The sequence below is a fragment of the Dreissena polymorpha genome, chromosome 4 (genome assembly GCF_020536995.1).
Source record: "Dreissena polymorpha isolate Duluth1 chromosome 4, UMN_Dpol_1.0, whole genome shotgun sequence".
In the NCBI taxonomy this organism is placed as follows: Eukaryota; Metazoa; Mollusca; class Bivalvia; order Myida; family Dreissenidae; genus Dreissena; species Dreissena polymorpha.
Genome location: NC_068358.1, coordinates 7,820,622 through 7,843,139, shown reverse-complemented (window position 1 = coordinate 7,843,139; position 22,518 = coordinate 7,820,622). Strand labels below are relative to the sequence as shown.

Genomic DNA, 22,518 nt, shown 5'->3' with positions numbered 1-22,518 from the left:
TGGGAACAGTGTTGTGAATTGAACTAAGCAGTTCATGTCATAAATGCAAATTTTGAGTGCCTAAATGTCTTATAAAATATCCTATGAATTTTGTTTTAAGTGGGTAGTTGGAGCATATTTGGGAGACAGTTAACTGTAGTTATTTATGCATATAAAACATGAATTGTTAATACTTTAAAAGTCATACAAGATTTTTGTTCATTTTATTTTAAAAAGCACAAAGCATGACATTTTTTTTTTGAAAGATAGACTTTAATCATTTAATATTACATGGTTTATGGTGTCATGAACTAGACCTATGCTTGGCAATGGCACAAAGTAATATGTATTTAATATTTTGCCAGTCGCAAACATTGAACAGTGAAGATGTTCTGTCTCTTTAGAATCAGCGTGGTGGTGGTGGTGGTGGTGGTGGGGGCGGCGGAGGAGGTGGAGGTGGGGGCCAGAATGGAGACAGGAAGATCTTCCTGGGGGGCCTACCCAACAACGCTGATGAGGCTGCCATCAAAAACTTCTTCAGTCAGTATGGCAAGGTAAGCTTGTAACATGTCACTTAGTTGTCATACAGGGCGTAATAGCATAATGCTTGCTATTAACCTAAGTGTGTTAGTAAAACTGCACTGGTAAATTGAAACAAGGTTGGATTTCAAAACTGGTGCCCCCTCATTGTTGTGTAAAGCTCCTCTGTTTTCTGAGAAGGAAAAATTCAAGAATTACTTGAAGAACAAATGTGGCAAATGTGGTCAAAATTTAAGTTTATTGTTGAGTCTTGTTTTGGAAAGCTTCATAAAACAGTCAAAGGGGTGGACTGCATGTGTGTGCAAGCGTGTATGCTTGCGTGATGTGTGTGCAACTGAACTTGTCCAGTCATTTACTTTGTTGTTCAGTGCAATTTTAAAATAACTTGCCACAAATGTTCACCATTATGTGACAACATGTTGCATGCAAACACATGCTTCTACTTCAACAGTCAAGCTCAAACCTAGAGGTTTAAGTTCAAAGTGTGGCCAAAAAAAGACAACATCTTGGCTGGAATGTCACTTTGAGATAAATATGAAAACTGGGCGTAATGCATGTGCGTAAAGTGTCGTCCCAGATTAGCCTGTGCAGTCCGCGCAGGCTAATCAGGGACGACACTTTCCGCTTTTATAACATTTTTCCTTTGAATGAAGTCTCTTCTTAGCAAAAATCTAATTGAGGCAGAAAGTGTTGTCCCTGATTAGCCTGTGCGAAGTGCACAGGTTAATCTGGCAGGGGACAAAAATACCACTCGTCCGCTCGTATTGACGAGTAAAATCTCGAAAGGACGAGTGAATTTCCCTAAAGCTCTCGTCCTACAGGACGAGTGAAAAAAGCTGATGTTAAAATATTTATTTGTGACGAGTAAGACTTGTTTTCATTAAATAAAATCATTTTCTTAAATCATATCTATTCCGAAAGTAGATCGCGAATGAACCGGAAATTGTAATTGTAAATTTCATACAGCAGGTGCACGTTGTTATGCGAGACTGTGTCCCCAGTAAATATTGGCTTTTTGGTGTAAACTTTGCGCGTCCATGGTGACAGGGAACTAACCTATGCATTCACTGTAAGTATTGATTTTTAAAGAATTATTTAAACGCGAAGTAGAATCTACGGTTTCAAACCAGTCTGAATTTCGTCAGAAAAATGTCTGACATACGAGCGTTCTTTAAAGTTGGCGGTAGCGATGTTCAAACGTCCGAAACGGAAAGCACGCGAGTATTAGAAAAACGGCAAACACAAAATTGTCTTCAATTATTTATTGTGTGTTCCTCATAAATAAAGTAATTTATTTCACTGCTTAACATTTATTTTGTGATCAGCTGGCATGAACAACTGAGTAAGCAGCAATTTAGCAGTGATACAAGAAACTTTATTAGTCATATCAGCCCTTTGCAATCTTCATTTCACCCATATTTTAAGGACAAGTGCATGTGTTTGCAGGACGAGTGAAAATTTTAATGCACTTGTCCTGCAGGACGAGCGCAGTTTAGAAATATTTTTGTCCCCTGATCTGGGATGACACTTTACGCACATGCATTATGCCCTATTTTCTTAGAACATGACTCATATGTGCAAGACACATCATCCTCAGTCATAAATCCTCGATGCACTTACCTGCAGGTTAAGGCTTCGTTCAACAGGTAGCAGTGTCAGAAAGCGGGTGCAAGCCGACTTATGACTCATTAAATAGATGGGATTCTCGCTAATTATGTTTTTGCCATTCAAATAATCAATGTGAATGGTATTTGAGTTTTTACTAACTTTGCAAGTTTTTATTAGAATTAGATTGTCAACAGGTTACAGAAGTAGAAATTTATAATGGGTAAACAATTCTAATACCATGACTTTCTTGTAATTTTGAAATATTATACACGTCATGCTTTTTTAGACACATGTTATTATTTTATAACAAACAAACTATTCTGTTCTGTTCATTTTGAAGGTTTTGGACGTGAAAGTGATGTACGACAATGACAAACAGAGATCTAGAGGTAAGTTGCAAGCAGACAAAGACACTTAATCATTTGAATTATAAATTACTTTTCTATATTATCTGTGTTACAAAAGCTCTGGTCCATATGGGGCTTCAAAATAAAGTGTGAGTCATTTTCATGGCGATTGGTAAGGGTATCTATTTACAATAACAACACTACTCTCCGTTGCAAAATTACAAAATTCTGATGATTTAGGTATGTGTTTTGTTTAGTATTATTAAGAAACGAAGCATGTTAGAACATTACAGTTTGTTTTTCACAAAATGGATAAAGTAGGGTTTTATCCAGATTAATGTATTGTTAGTATTCCTTAAATATTTAGCCTGTTAAAATAAGTGCTATGAAACAAATGCAGATGTTATGTGTCTGCTTAGAGGTTTTATGTGTAAATCGTTATATTGATAAAAAATATACGGGCATGACATAAAGTTCTGTATATTAACCGTATAGAATGCAGTGTTTAAGAATCGTATGATATTAGGTGTGGTTTTCACTGATGACTATAGATGCTACTGTTTTACACATATTCATGATAGTGTCACATGTTAAATATATAGTAAAAGGTTATGATTAGAGAAAACTTCAGATATTAGCACTTCACATGTGGATGAATTAATTATCATTAGGATGCATGTTTATATATGCATGCTGTAGACAAAGTACAGGTTTCATAACATGTTAAGATTTTATAAATGGATAATATTGTTGCACGTTGTGTCAGACTGTGTTATAATGTCTGTGGCTTCTTAAATTTAATGTTTTGCGTTTGTTAACTGTTTAAGACAATAGTTTTTTGTACGTAAGAAATGCGTAATCCTAGGAAGTCATCTTAAAAATTTATTGCTGAAAGACAAATGTAACTGCTTGTCATACATATAGTATCTAGTTTGTACATTGTAACACTAAGTCTTTTGGCACCAGTGTTGGTCAATGGATTCACCAAGTTTTAAAGAAGAAGCTTTTTCATAAGTGTATTTTCTGGTGCTCCGCCAGTTGGGCTCCAAGTGGTAGGATCCATTGGTCGGAGGGGGGTACAGGCACCCAGCTAAAAAATGTTTGGTGCTTAAGGATTTTAATACGTGTTATTCAAAATTCAAACATTTTTGTTTATTTTTTAGCTCAACTGAGCACTGTGTGCTTGTGGTTAGCGTTTTTGATCACCTTTTGTCATTCTTGCGTTGTCTGTCGTCAATATTTACCTCGCTTACACTCAAGAGGCTACATATATTGTCCTATCTTCATCAAAATTTGTCAGAACATGTGTCCCAATGATATTTTGGACAAGATAGAGACTGGGTCAAGTGAGGTAAAAAAACTAGGTCTCTGGTTCAAATGAAGGAAAAAGCATGTAAATGTAAGTGACATTTATTGTGGAGTCTTCATGAAACTTTGTCTGAATATTTGCTGTAATAATATCTCCACTGAGTTTGAAAATGGTTACAGTTGGTTGGAAACCATGGCCACCAGTAGGTGGAGTAGTTTTCCTTATATGACTTTAGTTATACCTTGTTAAAACTCCTGAAGTTACATTTTTAGCCTTATCTTCATGAAACTTGGTCCAAACATTTGTTCTTATGATATCTAGGCAGAGTTTGAAAATGGTGCCAGTTCCTTGAAAAACAGGGACTCCTGCGGCCATGTGAGGTCAAAAATTAGATCAGTAGGTCAAATTAAATACAAAGCTTGTTCACATTTTAGAAGTCACATTCACCAAATTGTGTCAGAACCTTTGTTCTAATCAATAATGTTTCTCAGCTCAGTCAGGGTTCCTGCTGGCCCAGTTATATCTGGGCTGAGATCAAAAATAGTTTAGGTCCATTGAAAAACATTGCCACAGTTTTCCTTAGGTTAAACCTTTATAACTCTCTAAAAGTCACGTTTCTTGTCCAATCTTAATGAAATTGGTCCGAACCTTAATTCCTGTGAATTTTTGGTTAAATTAAAAAATGGTTCTGGTTCTTTGAAAAATGTGGCTTGGTAATTTTCCGTTTTTGGGTATAGTGAGAATTTGTTAATCTATTGTCGGTGTCCCTATTGATTGGCAAATCTTCATGAAACTTGAACAAAAGATTCGTTACAATTAAAAGCTGAGAATGAAACTGTGTCATGTGTGCTTATAAACTAGGTCACTAGTTCAAATAATAAATAGCATGATAACAATTTATAAGTTGCTTCTTTTGTCGAACATTCATCAACCTCTGTCAGGACGTTTGTTTTAATGACATCTCAGTTGAATATAAAAATGTAAAAGGAATTTAAATGTTTCATTAAGAACTTTTATTATTATGAACTCCTTCGCCTTAGAATAGTTTAGTTCTTTTTGGTCTCAGGTAAGCGTCTAAGGGCCCATGGCACACTTGTTTGTATAAAATAAAGACCTCTACAGCAAATCAATCGGAGTTTTATCCAAATAACCTGCTTTTGTGGCTTAATGAAATTCCTGGTTTGTGCCTGTAACTTCAAGCTATCACAGATTTGGGTGTGTCTGCTCAGTGTTTGTAAAGAAGAAAAAGATTCTAAATAATTTGTTTTAGTATTTGAGAACTGCAAACTTGTGCAAAAACACGGACATTATTACAGTTAGTCAATAGTTTTCTAGTCTTCTTTTTGACTTTTGAACTAAGGAACAACATATATAATCTTGTTGACACTTTATTATTAGCATTACAAACTGACCTGGATCTTTAACAACTTATACAACTAATAAAAAAATGTGTGCATGTCTATTCTATTCTTGGTAAGCTTATTTATGTACAGTGAAGCACTTGGAGCGATTTGGGGGCTTGTATGTGTGTTGCTATCCATCCATTAAGGAGTTCATATTTTGTCTGCTCAGAACTAATATTAGTGTAATAAATAGTTGTATTTGTGGTAAAATATACAAGACTTCTCCAAATAAATATTTTCTAGTTTTGTTTAGCAATCAGGGCCCTAAATCTATCAAATCTGCCCCCGAATTTCGGCGGCAGTCCCCCTTCTGAAAAGTATACTTTTTTCCCCTTTTGGGGGAAAAACTCCCCCTAAAAAAAAAATATAATTTTTTTTTTTTTTTTTTATTGAAAGATGTGTCTCATGATTATTATATCTCAATTCTATTTCAATTTAATTTTTTGAAACATACTAAATTATGAAAAATGCAATGAATATAGTGCAAACATGTACAAATGTAATAATGAAAGAGAAAGTAAAAAAATCCCCCAAAAAGAAAATTCCCCCTCCTAAGGGCTGCGGACCCCTAGCCCCAAAGTAGTGTGAGGGCGCTGGCATTGCACGCTTTTGTAGAATAAATTTAATCATTTAAAGTATGGTTTCCACAGGAAACTGTGAAAGGATGTCTTGCCCTTTCAGAAGTGGCCAAGGAAAATAGGTCCCTCCCCATAGTATAAGAATTTTGTGTTTAAGCCCTGCGCAATGCATGCGCCTTACGTATTGTCCCAGGGCTGCTATTTTGGATTTTTTCTTTACAACTTTATCTCTTCTGCAAAGGCTAACAATAGTTTATTCAAATGGTTTAAACCAGGTTTTGCCAGAGATTTGTCACAAGTGTAAGAAAAAAATTGTCATTTAAAGGAAATTTGTGTACACCAATTTTTAATAGAGGGTGGATAAAATCTGCATGATGGATAAAAAACTTCAATGGAGGATGATAATGTTATGTTATGATGACTACTACTAACTTCATAAGGGGAAAATAACTGCAATTGTAGAAGCATAGTATTCATAATGTTCAAGTGTAATACAAGTTGTTCGAAATGATTTTTGACTGACACCCATAACCTTTGTAGCAGCTATCTATATCTTTTGTTCCTAGATTTCCCTTATTTGCTTGCACATATTGTTATTAGTAAGTCTTATTGCATGGAAATGGGATACAGTTTCTTGTAATGTAAAAAATATCTTTTTGTTGCATTGCCTTTAAAACTATGTATCAAAGTTGGTGCTAGGAGTTTTCTATTGTTTGCTTTACAGTTATTAATGAACAACATAGATCTAAAGCCAGGATATTTGTGTTTGTTATGGACTTTCCTTTCAAACCCTCACATAATAATGTACAGTATTACCTGTGTTAACCCTTTCCCACTCAGAAGCGATGTGCAAACAGCATAAAACCAGAACAGCTTGCACGCAGTCTTTCAGGGTTTATGCTGTTTGCTGCTTATCAATATCTAAGAGTTGGAAATGCAGCCTTTAAAATTGAATCTAGTAAGAAAGGTTGTTAATTAAATTTAACTTTCTAAGGGACTACAAATGTGTCAAAATATGCTTTAAGTGGTAAAGGGTTAAGCAGCCAGCCAAGGGAAGTGGTTAAAGAGGTCTCTGAATGCAGATGGCTCCTTAAGGCTGGTGAACGCTTTAGAAAATTGGTCAGCTGATAGTATCATCATCATTAAACAACACAAACGCTAAAATGAAAACCATTTATAATCCTTTAATGTTTCAAGTAATATACATGTACATGTATTTTATACTTGCATGTTCATGTAGTAATAATGTATATGAAACACCATGTTCAGCTAAGCAAAAATGGTGACTTTTAGACATGCTTTATAAAGTTTGCTATTTAAGTGGTGAGTCAATCTCCATTTGGCCAAAACATACTGTCACTAATCCCTTTATCCCCTGCTTATATAAATGCTCGATAGTTAAGTGTTGATTCAGTGACACCAGTGTTTTTTTGGTTCAAATTCAGGGCCAGTAAGGGGACCATTCCCTGTTGAAGATGAAATTTAAAAAAAAAAAAATAAGTCTCAATAATAAATTAATTTCAAATCTTGCTCTATAACTTGAACCTTAGTCAATTTAATGTTTAAATCACTTATTCTCAATTTTAGAGTATTTGTAAGCAAAAAATGAACAACACTAATTTCCCAGTTTTTATCAAAATGACGCAATTTTTCTGAATTTCAAGGGACCCACCCCCATTAACAAAATGTTGAGAAAAAAAACACTGGACACCGTATAGTAATAAAGATCTATTTATTACGCTCACATTTGAGGACATTATGATTGCCATCAAAAATTACTTACAAAAGATATTGTTGTTTACACATGGCCTCTGTAAAAAGCCCACTGCTTTGGGATTGTATGGCCTAAAGTACCTTTATCCCTTGTTTTATACAATAGAAAAGATGCATTAAATCTAAATCTGATATTTTCAAATCCATATTAATATCTGTATGGTAGAATTGTAAAATACTAATTAGCTATACTTTAATCAGTAATAATTATTTTAAACATGTTAAGTTTTTTCACGTAGTTTATTTTGAATATTTTCCTGTAGTTATCACAGCAAAACAAATCTCAACAACTAAGTATTTGTTTCCTCACAGTGGACCCTTTTAATAGTATCAAAGGCGGTTACTGAAATCAGATTCCTTATGTTCTTTATAGATTTATGATAGATGCTATGACGTCAGGCTCAGAGGTGTGTGACATACAACCCAGTACAATTTGAATATTAACTTTATTCACCTTGGAATGACTTCCTTGTGACAGCTTTAAGCAGTTGAAAAATGGCTATTGTTGTGAAATATACTGGCCATATAAGGCAGGTTACTGTTTAACTCAGTTGTAATAAAAATAACTGATTAGCGTCAGGTTAGACGGTATTGCCTCATTTAGTTTGCTGTACACTTAAACACAGTTGATTCTGTATTACTAATATTAAACACCGACATGTTGATTGTTTTCTTTTATTAAACACACACATATTATTGTAGTATAGTTTAACCCTTTTATGTGTTTATACCAGTAATAGCTCATATTTTAAACCAGATATTTTGTAATAATCAACTGTATTATCATGCCTTTTGTTTTCTTTTCTTGGAGTTCCTTATTTTAATGCTGAAAAAAATATACAAAAAGTGACATGCAGTTACAAAAGTAAAAGTTTACATAAATTTTAGATTAAATTGAGATCACATGTGAAGTGCATAATTATGATAGTATTATATTAGTATTTTAAATTATTTTTTTCCCTTATCTCATCATTGTTTGTAAAACATAACTCATTTTTCATGGCCCAAACTCTTTAAGCACCTACAAATATGTTATGATTTAAAAAGTCTATACATGTATGAGCCGGTTTTTAAGAAAACAAGATTAAATGCATTTGTGTAAAGTACATATTGTCCCAAAATAGCAATTTAGATGTGCATAGGCTATCAGGGACAACACTCTCCATCTGGGCTAGATTTTTTATTAGATGAGACTTCCTTTATTAGCCTGTGCAGACTGCATAGGCTAATCCAGGACAATTCTTTACGCACATGTATTAAGCCTGGTTTTCCTAGAGTGTAACTTATACCTAAATTCAATATTGTCCTTTTTCCTTCATTTAAAATGTTGTGTTCTAATCATGTTCTTATTTCGTTTTAGCTTCATGGAGCCTTTGAATAGCAAAAACTCTCATCATAAATGGTTCTGATAGATATAAAATGAAAAATGATTTCGATACAAATTATTTTTTATCATTTATTTGTGTCTTTTCCAAAAAAATTACTTATTTATATACTTTTCTGATGTGATTTATATATTATATTGTATAGAGGTTAATATGGGTAGGCAAATATTGACTAGTTTGTGTATATAAAAGATCATAATAGTGTATTCATACTTTGAAATTTATGGTTAAGAACATCTTGGAATGATAGATGATAAGTTCTACTAACAATTTAGACACTTCAACTGGGTGGATGTAGAATTTACATCCACAGTTAAAGACATAGAATATAATGATATGATTGAGAACGCATTTAGTGTACGGTATTTCTTACCCAATCACCTCTAGGCTTCGGGTTCCTGACATTTGAGACGGACGACGCTGTAAATGCCGTATGCAGAGAGCATTTTATTAACTTCAATGGGAAAAAGGTTACATTATAAGCTCATTTTATTGCGATTTACTTGTTAATATTGTATGACTTTTTGCGTTAAGAAAGAAGTTACTGTTGATTCCTCTCCTTACTTTTCAATACACATGTAGTTACTGTTTTATGCAAATACAGTCATTCTATTCTTGTTATTTTTAGACTTTACGGTATTTTTTCTATGATATTTCTTATGAAAATATTTTCAGGGAGTTTTGAAAGTTTGTTGATGAACATATATTATTATTTATTACTTAAGCAACTTAGGCCATTTCAGCTTGTGTTTACATTTGCATACATATAGTGATAGCTTTTTTCTTAACAGTAATGAGGTTGATTTCAGTTATTTATTGCAGAAAAGATATAATTTTACATTCAATAATCCATTACAGCATGAAAGTATGTGAAGAACTATTGTACAAGTACTTACACTATGGTGTTATAATCCCCGGCAATAGGCGGAGGCATAGCTTGGCTTTGTCGGTCCGTCAGTCTGTAACAAACTTTTCAGGGCTGAATCTCAAAACTATATAAGACTTCAACATAAAACTTGATGGGTGTATAGACAGCAATGAGAAGTGCCTTGCATGGGTGTATAGATATCAATGAGGAAAAGTGCCATGCATAAGAATCATAAACCTACACTTTCTTCAATAACAGTTAATTCCCTTTGTTGTATGATGTTACTGTAACTGATGTCAAGAATGTAATTAGCATTTTCTTGCCTGCTGCAGATGCATCGCCGATTCAAATCAGTCAGAAAAAGGCACATCCCTTCCAATAAGGTTTTTCTTTTAGTTCTGCACCCATCAATAAACACAATTAATAAGGCAGTGGACATTAATTCAACGAATTGGCTGTTTTTAATTGATTCCGTAAGCTTAACAGTAACAGAGATTCCACAATTGGCCCAATTTTAAAATGTCGGAAAATGTCTTTTAGGAAAGAGGCCATAGCAAATACGTTCCTTTATCTAAGCAGACAAGTTATAGAAGAATCTTTTGTACAATTATATATATATAAAAAAAGCTACAATTTAAGTTATATGCATGCAAATGAAATGTAACTTTATAAGTATTTTAAGTATTTAATTTCTTTTTTTGTGTTTTAATATTTTTATTAATTTAATTAAATAATATTTGTACAATAGTTGCTTTGCAAAAGGCAAAGTTACACATAATGACATATAAAACAATCACATTATAATGTTTCTGTTATAAGACGTGATGATATATTGCCCTTGCAATTTGTTAATCAGATGGTTGTTTGGTCAGTCAGTTAACCATTAATTTCTGCACATCTCTAGAATCTATTTTAATTGGTATGCTAACTTGGGAAGAAAAAAGGAGCCTATTGATTTACAGGTCAAATGACAAGATAATCGGGGTTTTAAACTTGAACACTAGTTTTTGCATGACATCTAAAAATGTTAATCTATGATCATCTGAATTGCTATGAAAGATAATAGAAAAGCTATTAAAATAGTTGATGATACAGGTGAGAGGAGATGTCTGTTGTATTAACATATCCGTAACACTACCAAAAAAATCAAAATACAAAATTGAGACTTATTTTGCTTATGAACACTAACAAAACACAACACACTCACATCATTCTAAAGAAAAATATTTAAACCGAAAAATAAGTTAAAAACAATGCAATTTCTCAATTATAAATTCAATAATTGTATACTGGTATGCAAATTACTGTTAAAACAAATGTGCCCAGATACTGATAATTAAGTGTGACAGTGACTGAACAAGGTAAATTAATTATTGTTACACAAAAAATCACATTTATACTTATTAAGAATCAATAAAGTACCTTAAACAACATAACACACCTGGGATATTAATTACATAATTTAACAGACTAAGCTTCATAAAGCACAAAGCAATTATCAGTAATTGGAAAATGTATATGTCAAATATTACCTGGTCGCAAAATTATATGATGAATCGGAATAAAACTACAAATGTCAACAAACTAGCCACAAAGATAATTGAATCAATGAAAAAAGCACTATGAAGTGTATATTTGATCAGGAACGAACTGTAAATACCCCGATTACAACAATCTGAGTTTCAAAATGTGTTTTAGTTTTTCCATAAAAGCTATTGACATATTTGCTTGCATAGAAGGAAGTGTTCTGTGTGCATGTGCAGTAACATTTCATGAATGTAACCATAATTGTTTCTGCTCATAGCTCATATTAGCTCTCTTTAATTTTCAGGTTTTAATTTCATGAAATTAAAGATATTTTGCTCTTGAATTTTTTCCGAACATTCGGACCGGCAATAAAGCATTATCAATCGAACCTGTCTAAAAAAATGTCGGTCAGGTCTGACGGGCTGGCACTTATGGGAATAATATAATATAATATCTGATTAATTCACAGTTAAGTGATAACTGTAATCATTTCCCTTACATTATTTTTTTTGATTTCCAAACATCTTTAATAATTATTGATATAGACATAAATTTGTCTTGCAACATCATGTTTAACAAAATATAATTAGTTACAATTAATATATGTTTAATAAATATAGAATCATGCATAATTATTATGTACCCATATAAATTTATGCCCACTGTTGCCTATTATTAATTAGCTTTTATAAGGTTTGCTGTTATATAGTAATAAGTACATGTAATACACATGCCTGTGAGTGATACATGTAGTATATTGTAGAATATGACATGAATAAATAGTTGTGAACACAATTGCTTATAATTGATATATGTAAACTAAATACACAATATAAGGTGGGCTTATTGTTCCAGAAAATTTTTCTTATCATTTATTGTCCCCTTCCGGTTTCACCGGAGGGGACTTATGGTTTGCGCTCTGTGTGTCCATCTGTCTGTCTGTGTGTCTGTCTGTCACACTTTTCTGGATCCTGCAATAACTTTAAAAGTTCTTAATATTTTTTCATTAAACTTGAAACATGGATAGATGGCAATATGGACATTATGCACGTCATTTCATTTTGTTCCTACGTCAAAAATTATGGTTGCTATGGCAACAAATAGACTAGAAATACTGCTGAAAATGGTGGTTTTCTGAATCCTGCGATCACTTTAAAAGTTCTTTATATTTTTACATGAAACTTGCAACATGGATTGATGGCAATATGGACATTATGCACGTCATTTCATTTTGTTCCTACGTCAAAAATTGTGGTCGCTATGATAACCAAAAAAAAAAAAAAATCTGAAAATGGTGGAATTTCTGTCAAATTTTTGAGCCTGTAGGGGACCATATTGCTTGACAATAGCCTTGTTAATTATATGTTTAAGTATACATTCTGTGGTTACAGACTGAAATAATTAGCTTATAGTTTTAATATTTATACTCCTTAAATTGAAATAATGAAGTGTATTTTCATATATTTTGATTAGAATCTATATGCTGCAGTTAACAGTTTTAAATATTATAGTAGCCTATCAATATTTACGGTATGTATTGAAAAGTAAGGAGAGTTAAAAAAAAATGTCCATGTGATATTTGTATAGGTTTAACTATGTTATGTTAAATATTGATTAAGCATTTGTTCCTTTCTGTTTTTGTGTTTTTCTGGGTTTGATCAGTATTGTCTATAAATAAAAGTAAGGGTTCACATGTTAACCATTTAATTACATTTTGTTGTTTTGTAATGATAAATTATCAGAACATTCCACTTTGTTCACTATGTTGGGGAATAAAATTGCCAATCTCTCAGCAAAATCTTTAAAACCAGAAGAACACATATGATATTTACCTTTTCTATTTAGATATTTTCATTTTTATAATGAAGGTCTGTTATTTTTAAAATAATATGATTGTCAGTTGTGTGTATTACATTTTATAACTATAATTATACAATATGAGTTCTGCTATAGATATAAAAAAAATAATGTTAGACAATGTTGTGAAATCAACATCATCAAAGGTTGCTTGAAAAATTCACCATTTTATGGTGTTGAAACTTAGTTACACTTTGGTTATTTGATCTTTTTGCAGGTTAAGTATAAGTTTGGGTTTGAAATAAAAAATCAAGGGCGTTCAAGTAAAACTGGATGCAGCATGACTTTGTGTTCATTAAATAGTTGTTGCTTTTTGAGAAAAAATTATGACATATATGTTTGATCAGAAAATGATCTGGACACTTTTGATTCAGACATGACTGCATGGCAATTTTACTTGAACTGTAATTTTAGATCAACATTACTCTCTAAACTCAAAATATATAGTAGTATATGAGATGTTACTAATTTCCACACTTACAATAACACTTGAACAGTGACTGCCCTTGTGTTTGTGTAGGTTGAATGCAAACGTGCGACGCCCCGGGACCGCGCTGGAAATGATGAGCCCCAGGGCGGTATGGGCATGCCCAACCCCCATGTGATGCAGCAGGTTGAAATGAGCATCCATGGGGGATCAGGCCCACAGCATGGTGGTCAGCACCACGGGGGTCATGGAGGTCATGGGCAGGACCAGATGTGGGGAGGTCAGGACCAGCACTGGGGTCAGCAGGTCAGTGGGGGTGAAGGAATGGGCTCTGTTACAATGTGTATTGTTGCCTTAAAAAGATTTTGTATAGAGTTATGCAAACAAAACAAAGAGAAGAATAGATTTTAAATTGTGTGTTGAAAATTTATTGTATTCCAAATGGCACATGTCCGGTTTTATTGCATTAACTTAATTGCACAAGGAGGCTAATGTATATGGATTTGTCAACCTGGAGGTCTCAAAGTCCAACGCCTCTTGTAATTTGCAGCTTCAGATGCATTTGCACAAATTTCTACCTATAAAATTGATAACATACTAAGAAGTGAAAGGTCAAGCTACTGCAGTATTTTTAGAAATAAGGCCCGTGATATTAGTCATTAATACAATGGATGTTATACATATTGCATACTTGTATTTGATGGTCTATTTGATATTTTAAGAGCTTCAATAAATTTTCAGACACCTGTATTTTAAAAGTGTTTTTCCTATCTAAATTTTCAGACAGGATTTAAAAAAATATTTTTAAGTGTCTGAAAACTTAAGTAATTACGGTAATTAAAAATCCCATTGTAATAGATAGCAGTTCTATCGGTATGGTAACGTTGGTTAGTCTGTTATTAACCTACTTTACTCTGTTCTCCATGTTCAACATTTTAAATTAAATCTTCCCCCATATTTGCAATATATGTCTAGATTTTGAACTAGAAGAAGCATAACCATTAAACAATTAACTCTTGTTTTCTATGCTCTGAAAGCAGTAGCTTACATTTCTCTTTCCTCTATTAGCAGGTGATGCAGTCTCCACCGGCAGGTCACGCAGGTCCGCCAGGGGGTCAGTACGGGGCACCAGGGGGCATGCACTACCAGCCCCAGTACCAGGCAGAGCAGCCCCAACCCGGGGCACCCCCCTCCTGGCCCCCAGCTCAACACAGCCAAGGTATTACCATCATGACCAAGCAAGCCAAAATTCTTAAGTTGTATTATAACTTGAAGACAATTTTTACTTAAAGTACAAGAAAATGATAAAGAATTTTAGTAAGACCGCCTCAGAATTTGTTTGTGCAGAGCTTGCAGGATTGGGCATATTTCATTCACTGATTTGTGAATATACATATAGGATACAGCTTTAAAAAAAAATCAACATGCAAGATTTATCTGAATCATATATTGGCCAAGTTTGTAACTGGGTTGCTTGGGGTTTAAAAATAGGGCAGTAGTTTAAATAAAAAAAGTTGCAAACATTAGAGGCAATAGGCAATATTTATTGTTAATTCTTCATGACATGAAACATGGTCATTACATTGGTCCCATAGTGCCAATGATGTTACAGCTGATTTCACAACAGAGTCAAAAACTTGGTCACCAGGTCAAATAAAAACAAAACAAAAACATGCTTCTTCTAGAATTCTAGAAGAGACTCAGCGCATTTGGGCCAGGAACTATGCTAACTGCCAATGAGACCTAAAAATGTTGCATACTTTAAGGAAGACACCGTACCTTTTGACTAGACTGTGCAATTGCGCAGACTGGTCGGGAGCCATACAAGCTACATATGGCATAAACCCATTTTCATGATGCAACTCATAAGACATGCTTCGAATATCAGCTGCAAAAAGTCATTTCAGATCAATTAATTATTTAAGCATCGCACTGTGTCCAAATGATGTATGGTTATAAAAAAATCATGCTTAAGCGCTAATGATTTAATTCCTTTACATTAGAATCTCATATTGTTGGTTAATTGGCCAATAAGCAATAATTTATGGCATGTTATTAGCTCGGCTGTTTTCGGAGGTTTTGTCTTAGCCAGCTCGTCGTTTCGTCCCCCGTGCGCCGTCAGCGGTCCGCCGTAGGCATCGTGCTAAAACCTTAACATTGGCTCTAAAATTAAAGTGCTTCCACCTACAACTTTGAAACTTCATATGTAGGTGCACCTTGATGAGTTGTACACGCCACACCCAAGTTTGGGTCACTAGGTAAAAGGTCAAGGTCACTGTAACCTCTAAAAAAAATTAAAAATATTCTGACAAGCTTTCGCAGCCGAGCGTTGGCACCGTTATGCGGTGCTCTTGTTTTTTAAATGAGCCGTGCTCTGTGAAAATAGAGGTTTAATTCATGTGCGTAAAGTGTCATCCCAGATCAGCGTGTGCTGTCTGCATAGGCTAATCAGGGACAACACTTTCAGGCTTAACTGGATTTTTTGCTAAGAATAGACTTTCTTTAAACATAAAATATCGTAAAAGCTGAAAGTGTTGTTCTTGATAAGCCTCTGTGGACTGCACAGGCTAATTTGGGATGACACTTTACGCACATGCATTAAACCCCTTTTTCACAGAGCATGGCCCAAACATATTTTATCTTATTATGAGTTCTGGTTATGGATATGAAACAAAAATATAATTGCAATCTACTGCCTATATGAATAGGGTATTGCTACTTTGCTTATGGTTATATGAAGCTGTACTGCAAAGCTAATGCTAATACATGTAAATTGCTGCACCATTGTAACCATTGTATTTTTTTTTGCATATATGTGTATTGAAAGAAGTGCTTTCTTTAATATCTACTGTTTGCAAGAGCCATTTACAGCAATAAATATTGAACAGCATTGCCTCTTCTTTAGAGGAATGCTGAGCTGTCAATAGTAATCCTTGTAAAAAACTATTTGTAAGATCAAGAGCTGTGTTTAGTTTGTGAAAATCTTGAATTCAACTACATGTATCCTATAAAACAACTTATTGGTATATGATATCTATGTCATGTTAAGTTTAGGTACATGTACAAACAACTTAACCATGAATGGCATATACCTTAAAGTGATATTATGGGCATCTAACAGTTAATAGGTGTCTATCGCAACCGTTATTTATTTTTGGTGTTTTCACTTCATATACACTTATATTTGTTAATGCAGCATCAACATACTAAAACAATACCTCGGAAAGAGAAACATAATGCAACCGTACTGTCGTTTGACAACTGATCACGCATGTACCATGTGAACCTAAATTTAGTTTTAGTGCAGATGCGTTTATATGACACAAAGACACCATTTTGTTTTACGGATCATTTCGGCTTACAGGACTGGGTGGGTCACGTAAAATTTATAAAATTAAATATATTTTTATAAACAACTGGTAGCAAGATGAGTTGCAGATAATTTGTCAGTAACCACATTTTAACTCACGCTTTTGACCTGTTAATTCTTTTCAGCTCAATTCAACAGTGAAAAATGCCCATAATATCACTTTAATAAGGGAGGTCAATAGCATACACATAGAAACCAGAACTGTTGTCTGTGACACTTAAGATAAAAGCATACAAGATTCACTAACATGAATGACATAATATTGTATAAAAGTTTCATCAGTGAAACCAATAGCAAATCATGCAAAGATTCAAGTGTGAATGAGTGAAACCAATTGTAAAAAATCATTGTTGGCATAAATATCAATGAAAACCAATTATACATTACATATCATGAAAGGCATTTTACCTTTTTTAAGTCAAACCAATGACCTAAATTATGGAAAGCATAAAGCTTTCATAATTTGAACCTAGTGAAAATCATAAAAAGCAAAAAGTTTAAATCAGTTAAACCAGTAGCAAATCTTGAAACCCCGATAAAATCTAAATCAGTGAAACACCTAGTAAAATCATTAATATCATGAAACCTTCCACAGTGAAACCAAAATGCAACTGACAAAATCATGAAAAGTATAACACTTCTTTTCTGATAACAATCACAAATCATAATAAGAATAGAAACAGAAGACCTTAATTCAGTGAAACCATCGGATATGATGACCATTAGCCTTCCTCTGTAAAACAAATAACGTAATCATGAGAAGGGGAAAAACAGGAATAACATTAACACTAAACACTTTGAGCCTTTGTCAGTGAGATAAATGACATGAAAAGTATTAACAAGTTTGGACCTTAAATGTATCTGAATTTGGTGTTTATGTTAGTTTCAGCATCCACTAGTTTTCATCAGATGTTTTTTAAGATGAGTAATTAGTCATATTTAATAATACCTATAATAGCCAAAGTACTTGTGGCGTAAATTTTCTTGAATTATCTAAAACTTGCCAGTATACCTGCAGCTTCAGGCTCTTTGTCAATAAGTTGTGATGTTTGTCAAACGTCATGAAATGTTGAAAATAGTAATATTTCTCCCAAGTGTCTGTTTTACTTTATCTGCAGAATTATGATGTAAAATCTCTTTGAGTATTTGAAAATGGCATTTGAGCAGTACCAACTATTTTTATCTGATATTTTCTTAGCTTCATAAAAAACAGTCAAATGAAATGACAATGGGTATTGTGCAGCAAAGCAATTGCCCTTTAGGAATATGGTAAACCAAAATTATCCTTTTGAGGCACTTTTCTCCTTGTGGCTGACAGTTTTCATTCAACCATGGATTTACCAGCTGTTCTTCTCCTGATTTGCAGCCGCAGGGTGGCCGCCTGGTGGAGTTCCACCCCCACAGCAAGCAGGCATGGCCCCTGTGTCTTCACCATACATGGCTCAGCCCATGTCAGCCCCAGGGTACTCTGCCCAGCAGTTCCAGGCCCCCCATGGGGCCCCTGCCTACCAGTACGCAGCCTCTCCCCCAGGGGCAGCCCAGCCCCCACCCCAGATGCCCCCAGGGCCCATTGGCCAGCCGGTCAGCACTCTAGGTTACACCTCACCAACATATGGGGCCCCTAGTGTGGCTGTTCAGCAGGGTGCTCCGAGACCAGGCTATGCCGAATTCACTGGTGAGTGTCTGTGTGCCTTCAGCGTGCCATTAGCAGAAGTCCCTCGGTAAAATCAATTTAGATTGGTGGCTGTAATTGATTGCATATTTTTGTATGGTGATGAGTCCTTAAATGTTCAAATAAAACAAAGTACACAATCGCTGAAGCTAACAAAGATGTTTTGACCAAATTAAAATGAGACTGGAATTGATTTCTTACAATTCATGTTATAATAAATTCCTTTTAGAAACAAGTAACAACAAGTTTCCATTCCATGTATTTATCTAGCAAGCTTAGTTTTGGGGTAATGGCATTTTCCTTTTAAAAGATGCATTCATGTATTGCTTGATCTTCATGGCAGTAGCTTAGAGCAATGAAATAGACGATAATTCCATGTGGGTCAGTCTTCATGCTAACAATCGGGGGCTGGTGAAATGTTATCCTTGCTACTAGAAATTCATTATATATATTGTCAGGCTATTGGATTTCTGTATCTGTTTCTTTGAAAGCATAAAGCAGTTTTAACAATTGTTTATGGGGCCCTGGCCTGTTGAATTGTAACAAATAGTTGTTTAGTTCTATGCATTAACTTATGTACTAAACTTTTCTAACAAGTTTTAACTGATTTAAATTGAAAAATAGTCTAATGTCTTATGACTTGTATAAACATCTTGATCAGAATAGAAGAAAATTGTTCATTTAATACAAATGTAAATCAATCTAAATTGGAATACAAAACAAAAAAAATAATTCAATATTAGAATAACACAGTGCAAAAAAGGTACTTTTAGCTTCCTTTTGGCTCTGTTTGGCCAAAGTTTCCTTAAAGAAAATCAATGGCTTAACATTCAAAGCTTCCATAATGGACAACTATCAGTTGCCTCCCCTTAACAGGTGCCTCCCTCCCCAGCCATGTCCCTCAGGCCGCTAAGGCATTGTCGTATTACCCTAGCCCTTATGTAGCTCAAGCCCCTGGGGCCCTTGTTCCACAGGGTGTAGCGGATCCAGGTGTCCCTGTACTACTCCCTGCTGGTCAGTCGGCCATGCTCTTAGGTAACACAGTACACTCTGATGGATGTGTGAGGAGGTTGACTTGGGCAGTGTTAAGGTTCAGTTTGAAACTGTTGAATTTTCTTAAATGCTTTGTTTTAGCATTCTTAAATTGGCACTTCATCCTCCCTCCTTCCAATAAATAGGGAATTAATTGCAATAAATCAAATAAACCATAAAATATAAAACAAACCCTATCAGCTTTGATAAATACACTTCTGGAGTCATGCAGTGGTATAGAAACAGTGCACATAGCCATTTCTCAGTGATTTTAGTGAAATGTTTACATGTACTGGCAATATATTTATGGTGTTGTATACAATTAAGTGACCAGACATTGCTGAATCTAGGCTGTCACTATATATGATACAGTTGTATCATGCTTGCCTTTGATTGGTCCTCACTTCTTGGTTCTTGGGAATAACTTCTATTTCATTATAATTTAGTGTGGTAGTTGAATTTCATGGATATTATCAAAACTTTATTTTTAGCTCACCATGTGATCGCCTTTTGTCTGTCGTGCGTCCTGCAGCGTCAACATTTGCCTTGTTAACACTCTAGAGGCCACATTTATTGCCCGATCTTCATGAAATTTGGTCAGAACATTTGAGCCAATAAAATCTTGGACTAGTTCGAAATTGGTTTCAGTCGGTTGAAAAACATTGCCGCCAGGGGGCAGGGCATTTTTCCTTATATGGCTGTATATGGCTATAGTAAAACCTTGTTAACACTCTAGAGGCCACATTCATTCTCCCATCTTTATGGTCAGAAAATTCATACTAATGATATCTTGGATGAGTTCGAAAATGGTTCAGGTTGGTTGAAAACCATGGCCACCAGGGGCAGGGCATTTTTCTTTATATGGCTATAGTAAAACCTTGTTAACACTCTAGATGCCACATTGATTGTCCTATCAACATGAAACTTGGTCAGACAATTTGTCCCAATGATATCTTGAACAAGATCGAAAATGGTTTTGGTTAGTTGAACAACATGGCCAACAGGGTGGGGGGGGCATTTTTAATGATATTGTTATAGTGAAAAAAAATTAACACTCGAAATGTCACATTTATAGTCCAATCTTCGTGAAACTTGGTCAGAACATTTGTTCTAATGCAATCTTGAATGTGTTCGAAAATGGTTTTGGTCTGTTGAAAATTGTGGCTGCCATGGAGTGGGAAATTTATCCTTATTTGGCTATAGTAAAACCTTGTTAGAACTCTAAAAGTTACATTTGTTGTTCACTCTTCATGAAAGTTGACATCTTGGGCTGCACAGAACAGGTCAGTTCCTTTAAATCTCATGTGAGCGACTGTGGGCCTGTTAGGCCCTCTTGTTTGTATTACTGGCTTATGGAAAGATGTCTATGTTTAAATGTAATAAAACACTAGAAAAGGAATACAGCTTTCAAAATACTTTTCTGCTATTGTGCTGATTAGGCTAAGATTTACAACATTGTTGGAGATTTAAACTCTTGTTTTTTGTGCAATTTTTAGCTCACCTGAGTAGAACATGCTTAATGGTGAGAGTTTGTAATAGCTGTTTCGTCTTTTATGACAAATGCCACATGCATCATAAAAATTTGGCAATAACACTCCAAAATTGAGGTCAATAAATTGGTTGCTAGGTCAAATTGATAACAAGCAGTGTCATATAAACTACCCAATCTTAAAGAAACTTGTCATTTAAGTCTTGTCCTTTTGATATCTTGAGTGCAAAACAAGATAATGGTCAGAACGTTGTCCAATGAGATTAGTTTGAAACTTTGTAACATTGGAACAGATACTTGGTCACAAGGCCAAATTGAAGAAAAAAGCTTGTTGGCACTCTAGAGGTCAAATTTATTACCCTATCTTCATATTATTTGGTCAGAACATTTGTCTCACTGATATTGTGGCTGAGTAAGCAACATGTGTAAGATCCAAAACTTACGTGCAATATTATGATAAATTATGTACATGCTTATATTCAACATTTATTCAGTTTGTTTAGAATAAGCTAGTGTTTTTTGTTCTAAAACACTGGATATATAAAACAATTAGAATTGTATATGAATGTATGATGAACGTGGGACAATTATATTTACATACCCATCAAATAGCTATACATGAAATACTCTGGTTCTGAAATGCTAATATGTGAATTTCACATAACTGTTTGAAAAGCTGTGTATGTATGTATGTAAAAGCCTATGGAAAAAAATAAAATTAGAAGAAAAAAGATCCAAATATTGGTGAAGTTAAAGAAAAAGCTTCTAAACTTTCATTTGCCCAATCTTCATTAAAGTAGGTCAAAACAAATCTCTCAACCAAGTCTGAAATATTTGGTTAAAAATCTGTATCACTAGTTTATTTCCATAACTTTTGATAACTCTGAATAACAAACACTCACTTGAGTGACCTTATATTCCAGAATACAAACTATTACAATATAACATTATTTAAGAATACACACTACCGTATTATAACATAAAACATTTTTAAACATTTGGAAAATCTCATAAGCGATAGTAATTACTTAAAAAATTAAGAAATTTATTAATGTATGTATTTTCTAGGTCAGTTATAATCTTTTTTTGACAACATAAGGTATATAAAGTAATAGCTTTTTGCTGCAAGTAGCAGTTCCACAAAATGTTAAACTAAAATAAATACCCAGATATTTGTTATTTTATTTTTAATCCCAAATTTTCTCTTTGTTACTTGATATTTGAATAAAAATCATATTGAATAAACACTATGAACCCGATTTGTAATGCCAGACCTAAAGACTCTAATCAGAGCTATCATTGCTCTACTGACTACAAATATATTCACCAGAACCCAAGAGGTTCTTGACACATT

General features: G+C 34.1%; 1 protein-coding gene across 3 annotated transcripts in view; it reads left to right on the top strand.

The window, feature by feature from the left end:
• The window catches only part of LOC127877270 (DAZ-associated protein 1-like), a 43,853-nt gene that overhangs the window by 14,997 nt on the left and 6,338 nt on the right, over positions 1-22,518 (top strand). Inside the window, exons 5-10 of one of the 3 annotated variants that reach the window (XM_052422950.1) lie at positions 384-533; positions 2,468-2,516; positions 9,310-9,392; positions 13,695-13,907; positions 14,673-14,820; positions 18,338-18,646. In XM_052422950.1, the coding sequence (XP_052278910.1) occupies positions 384-533; positions 2,468-2,516; positions 9,310-9,392; positions 13,695-13,907; positions 14,673-14,820; positions 18,338-18,646 (952 nt within the window). Of the gene's footprint in view, positions 1-383; positions 534-2,467; positions 2,517-9,309; positions 9,393-13,694; positions 13,908-14,669; positions 14,821-18,337; positions 18,647-22,518 lie in introns of all 3 variants that reach the window. The other 2 variants (XM_052422949.1, XM_052422951.1) reach the window with 2 other exon arrangements.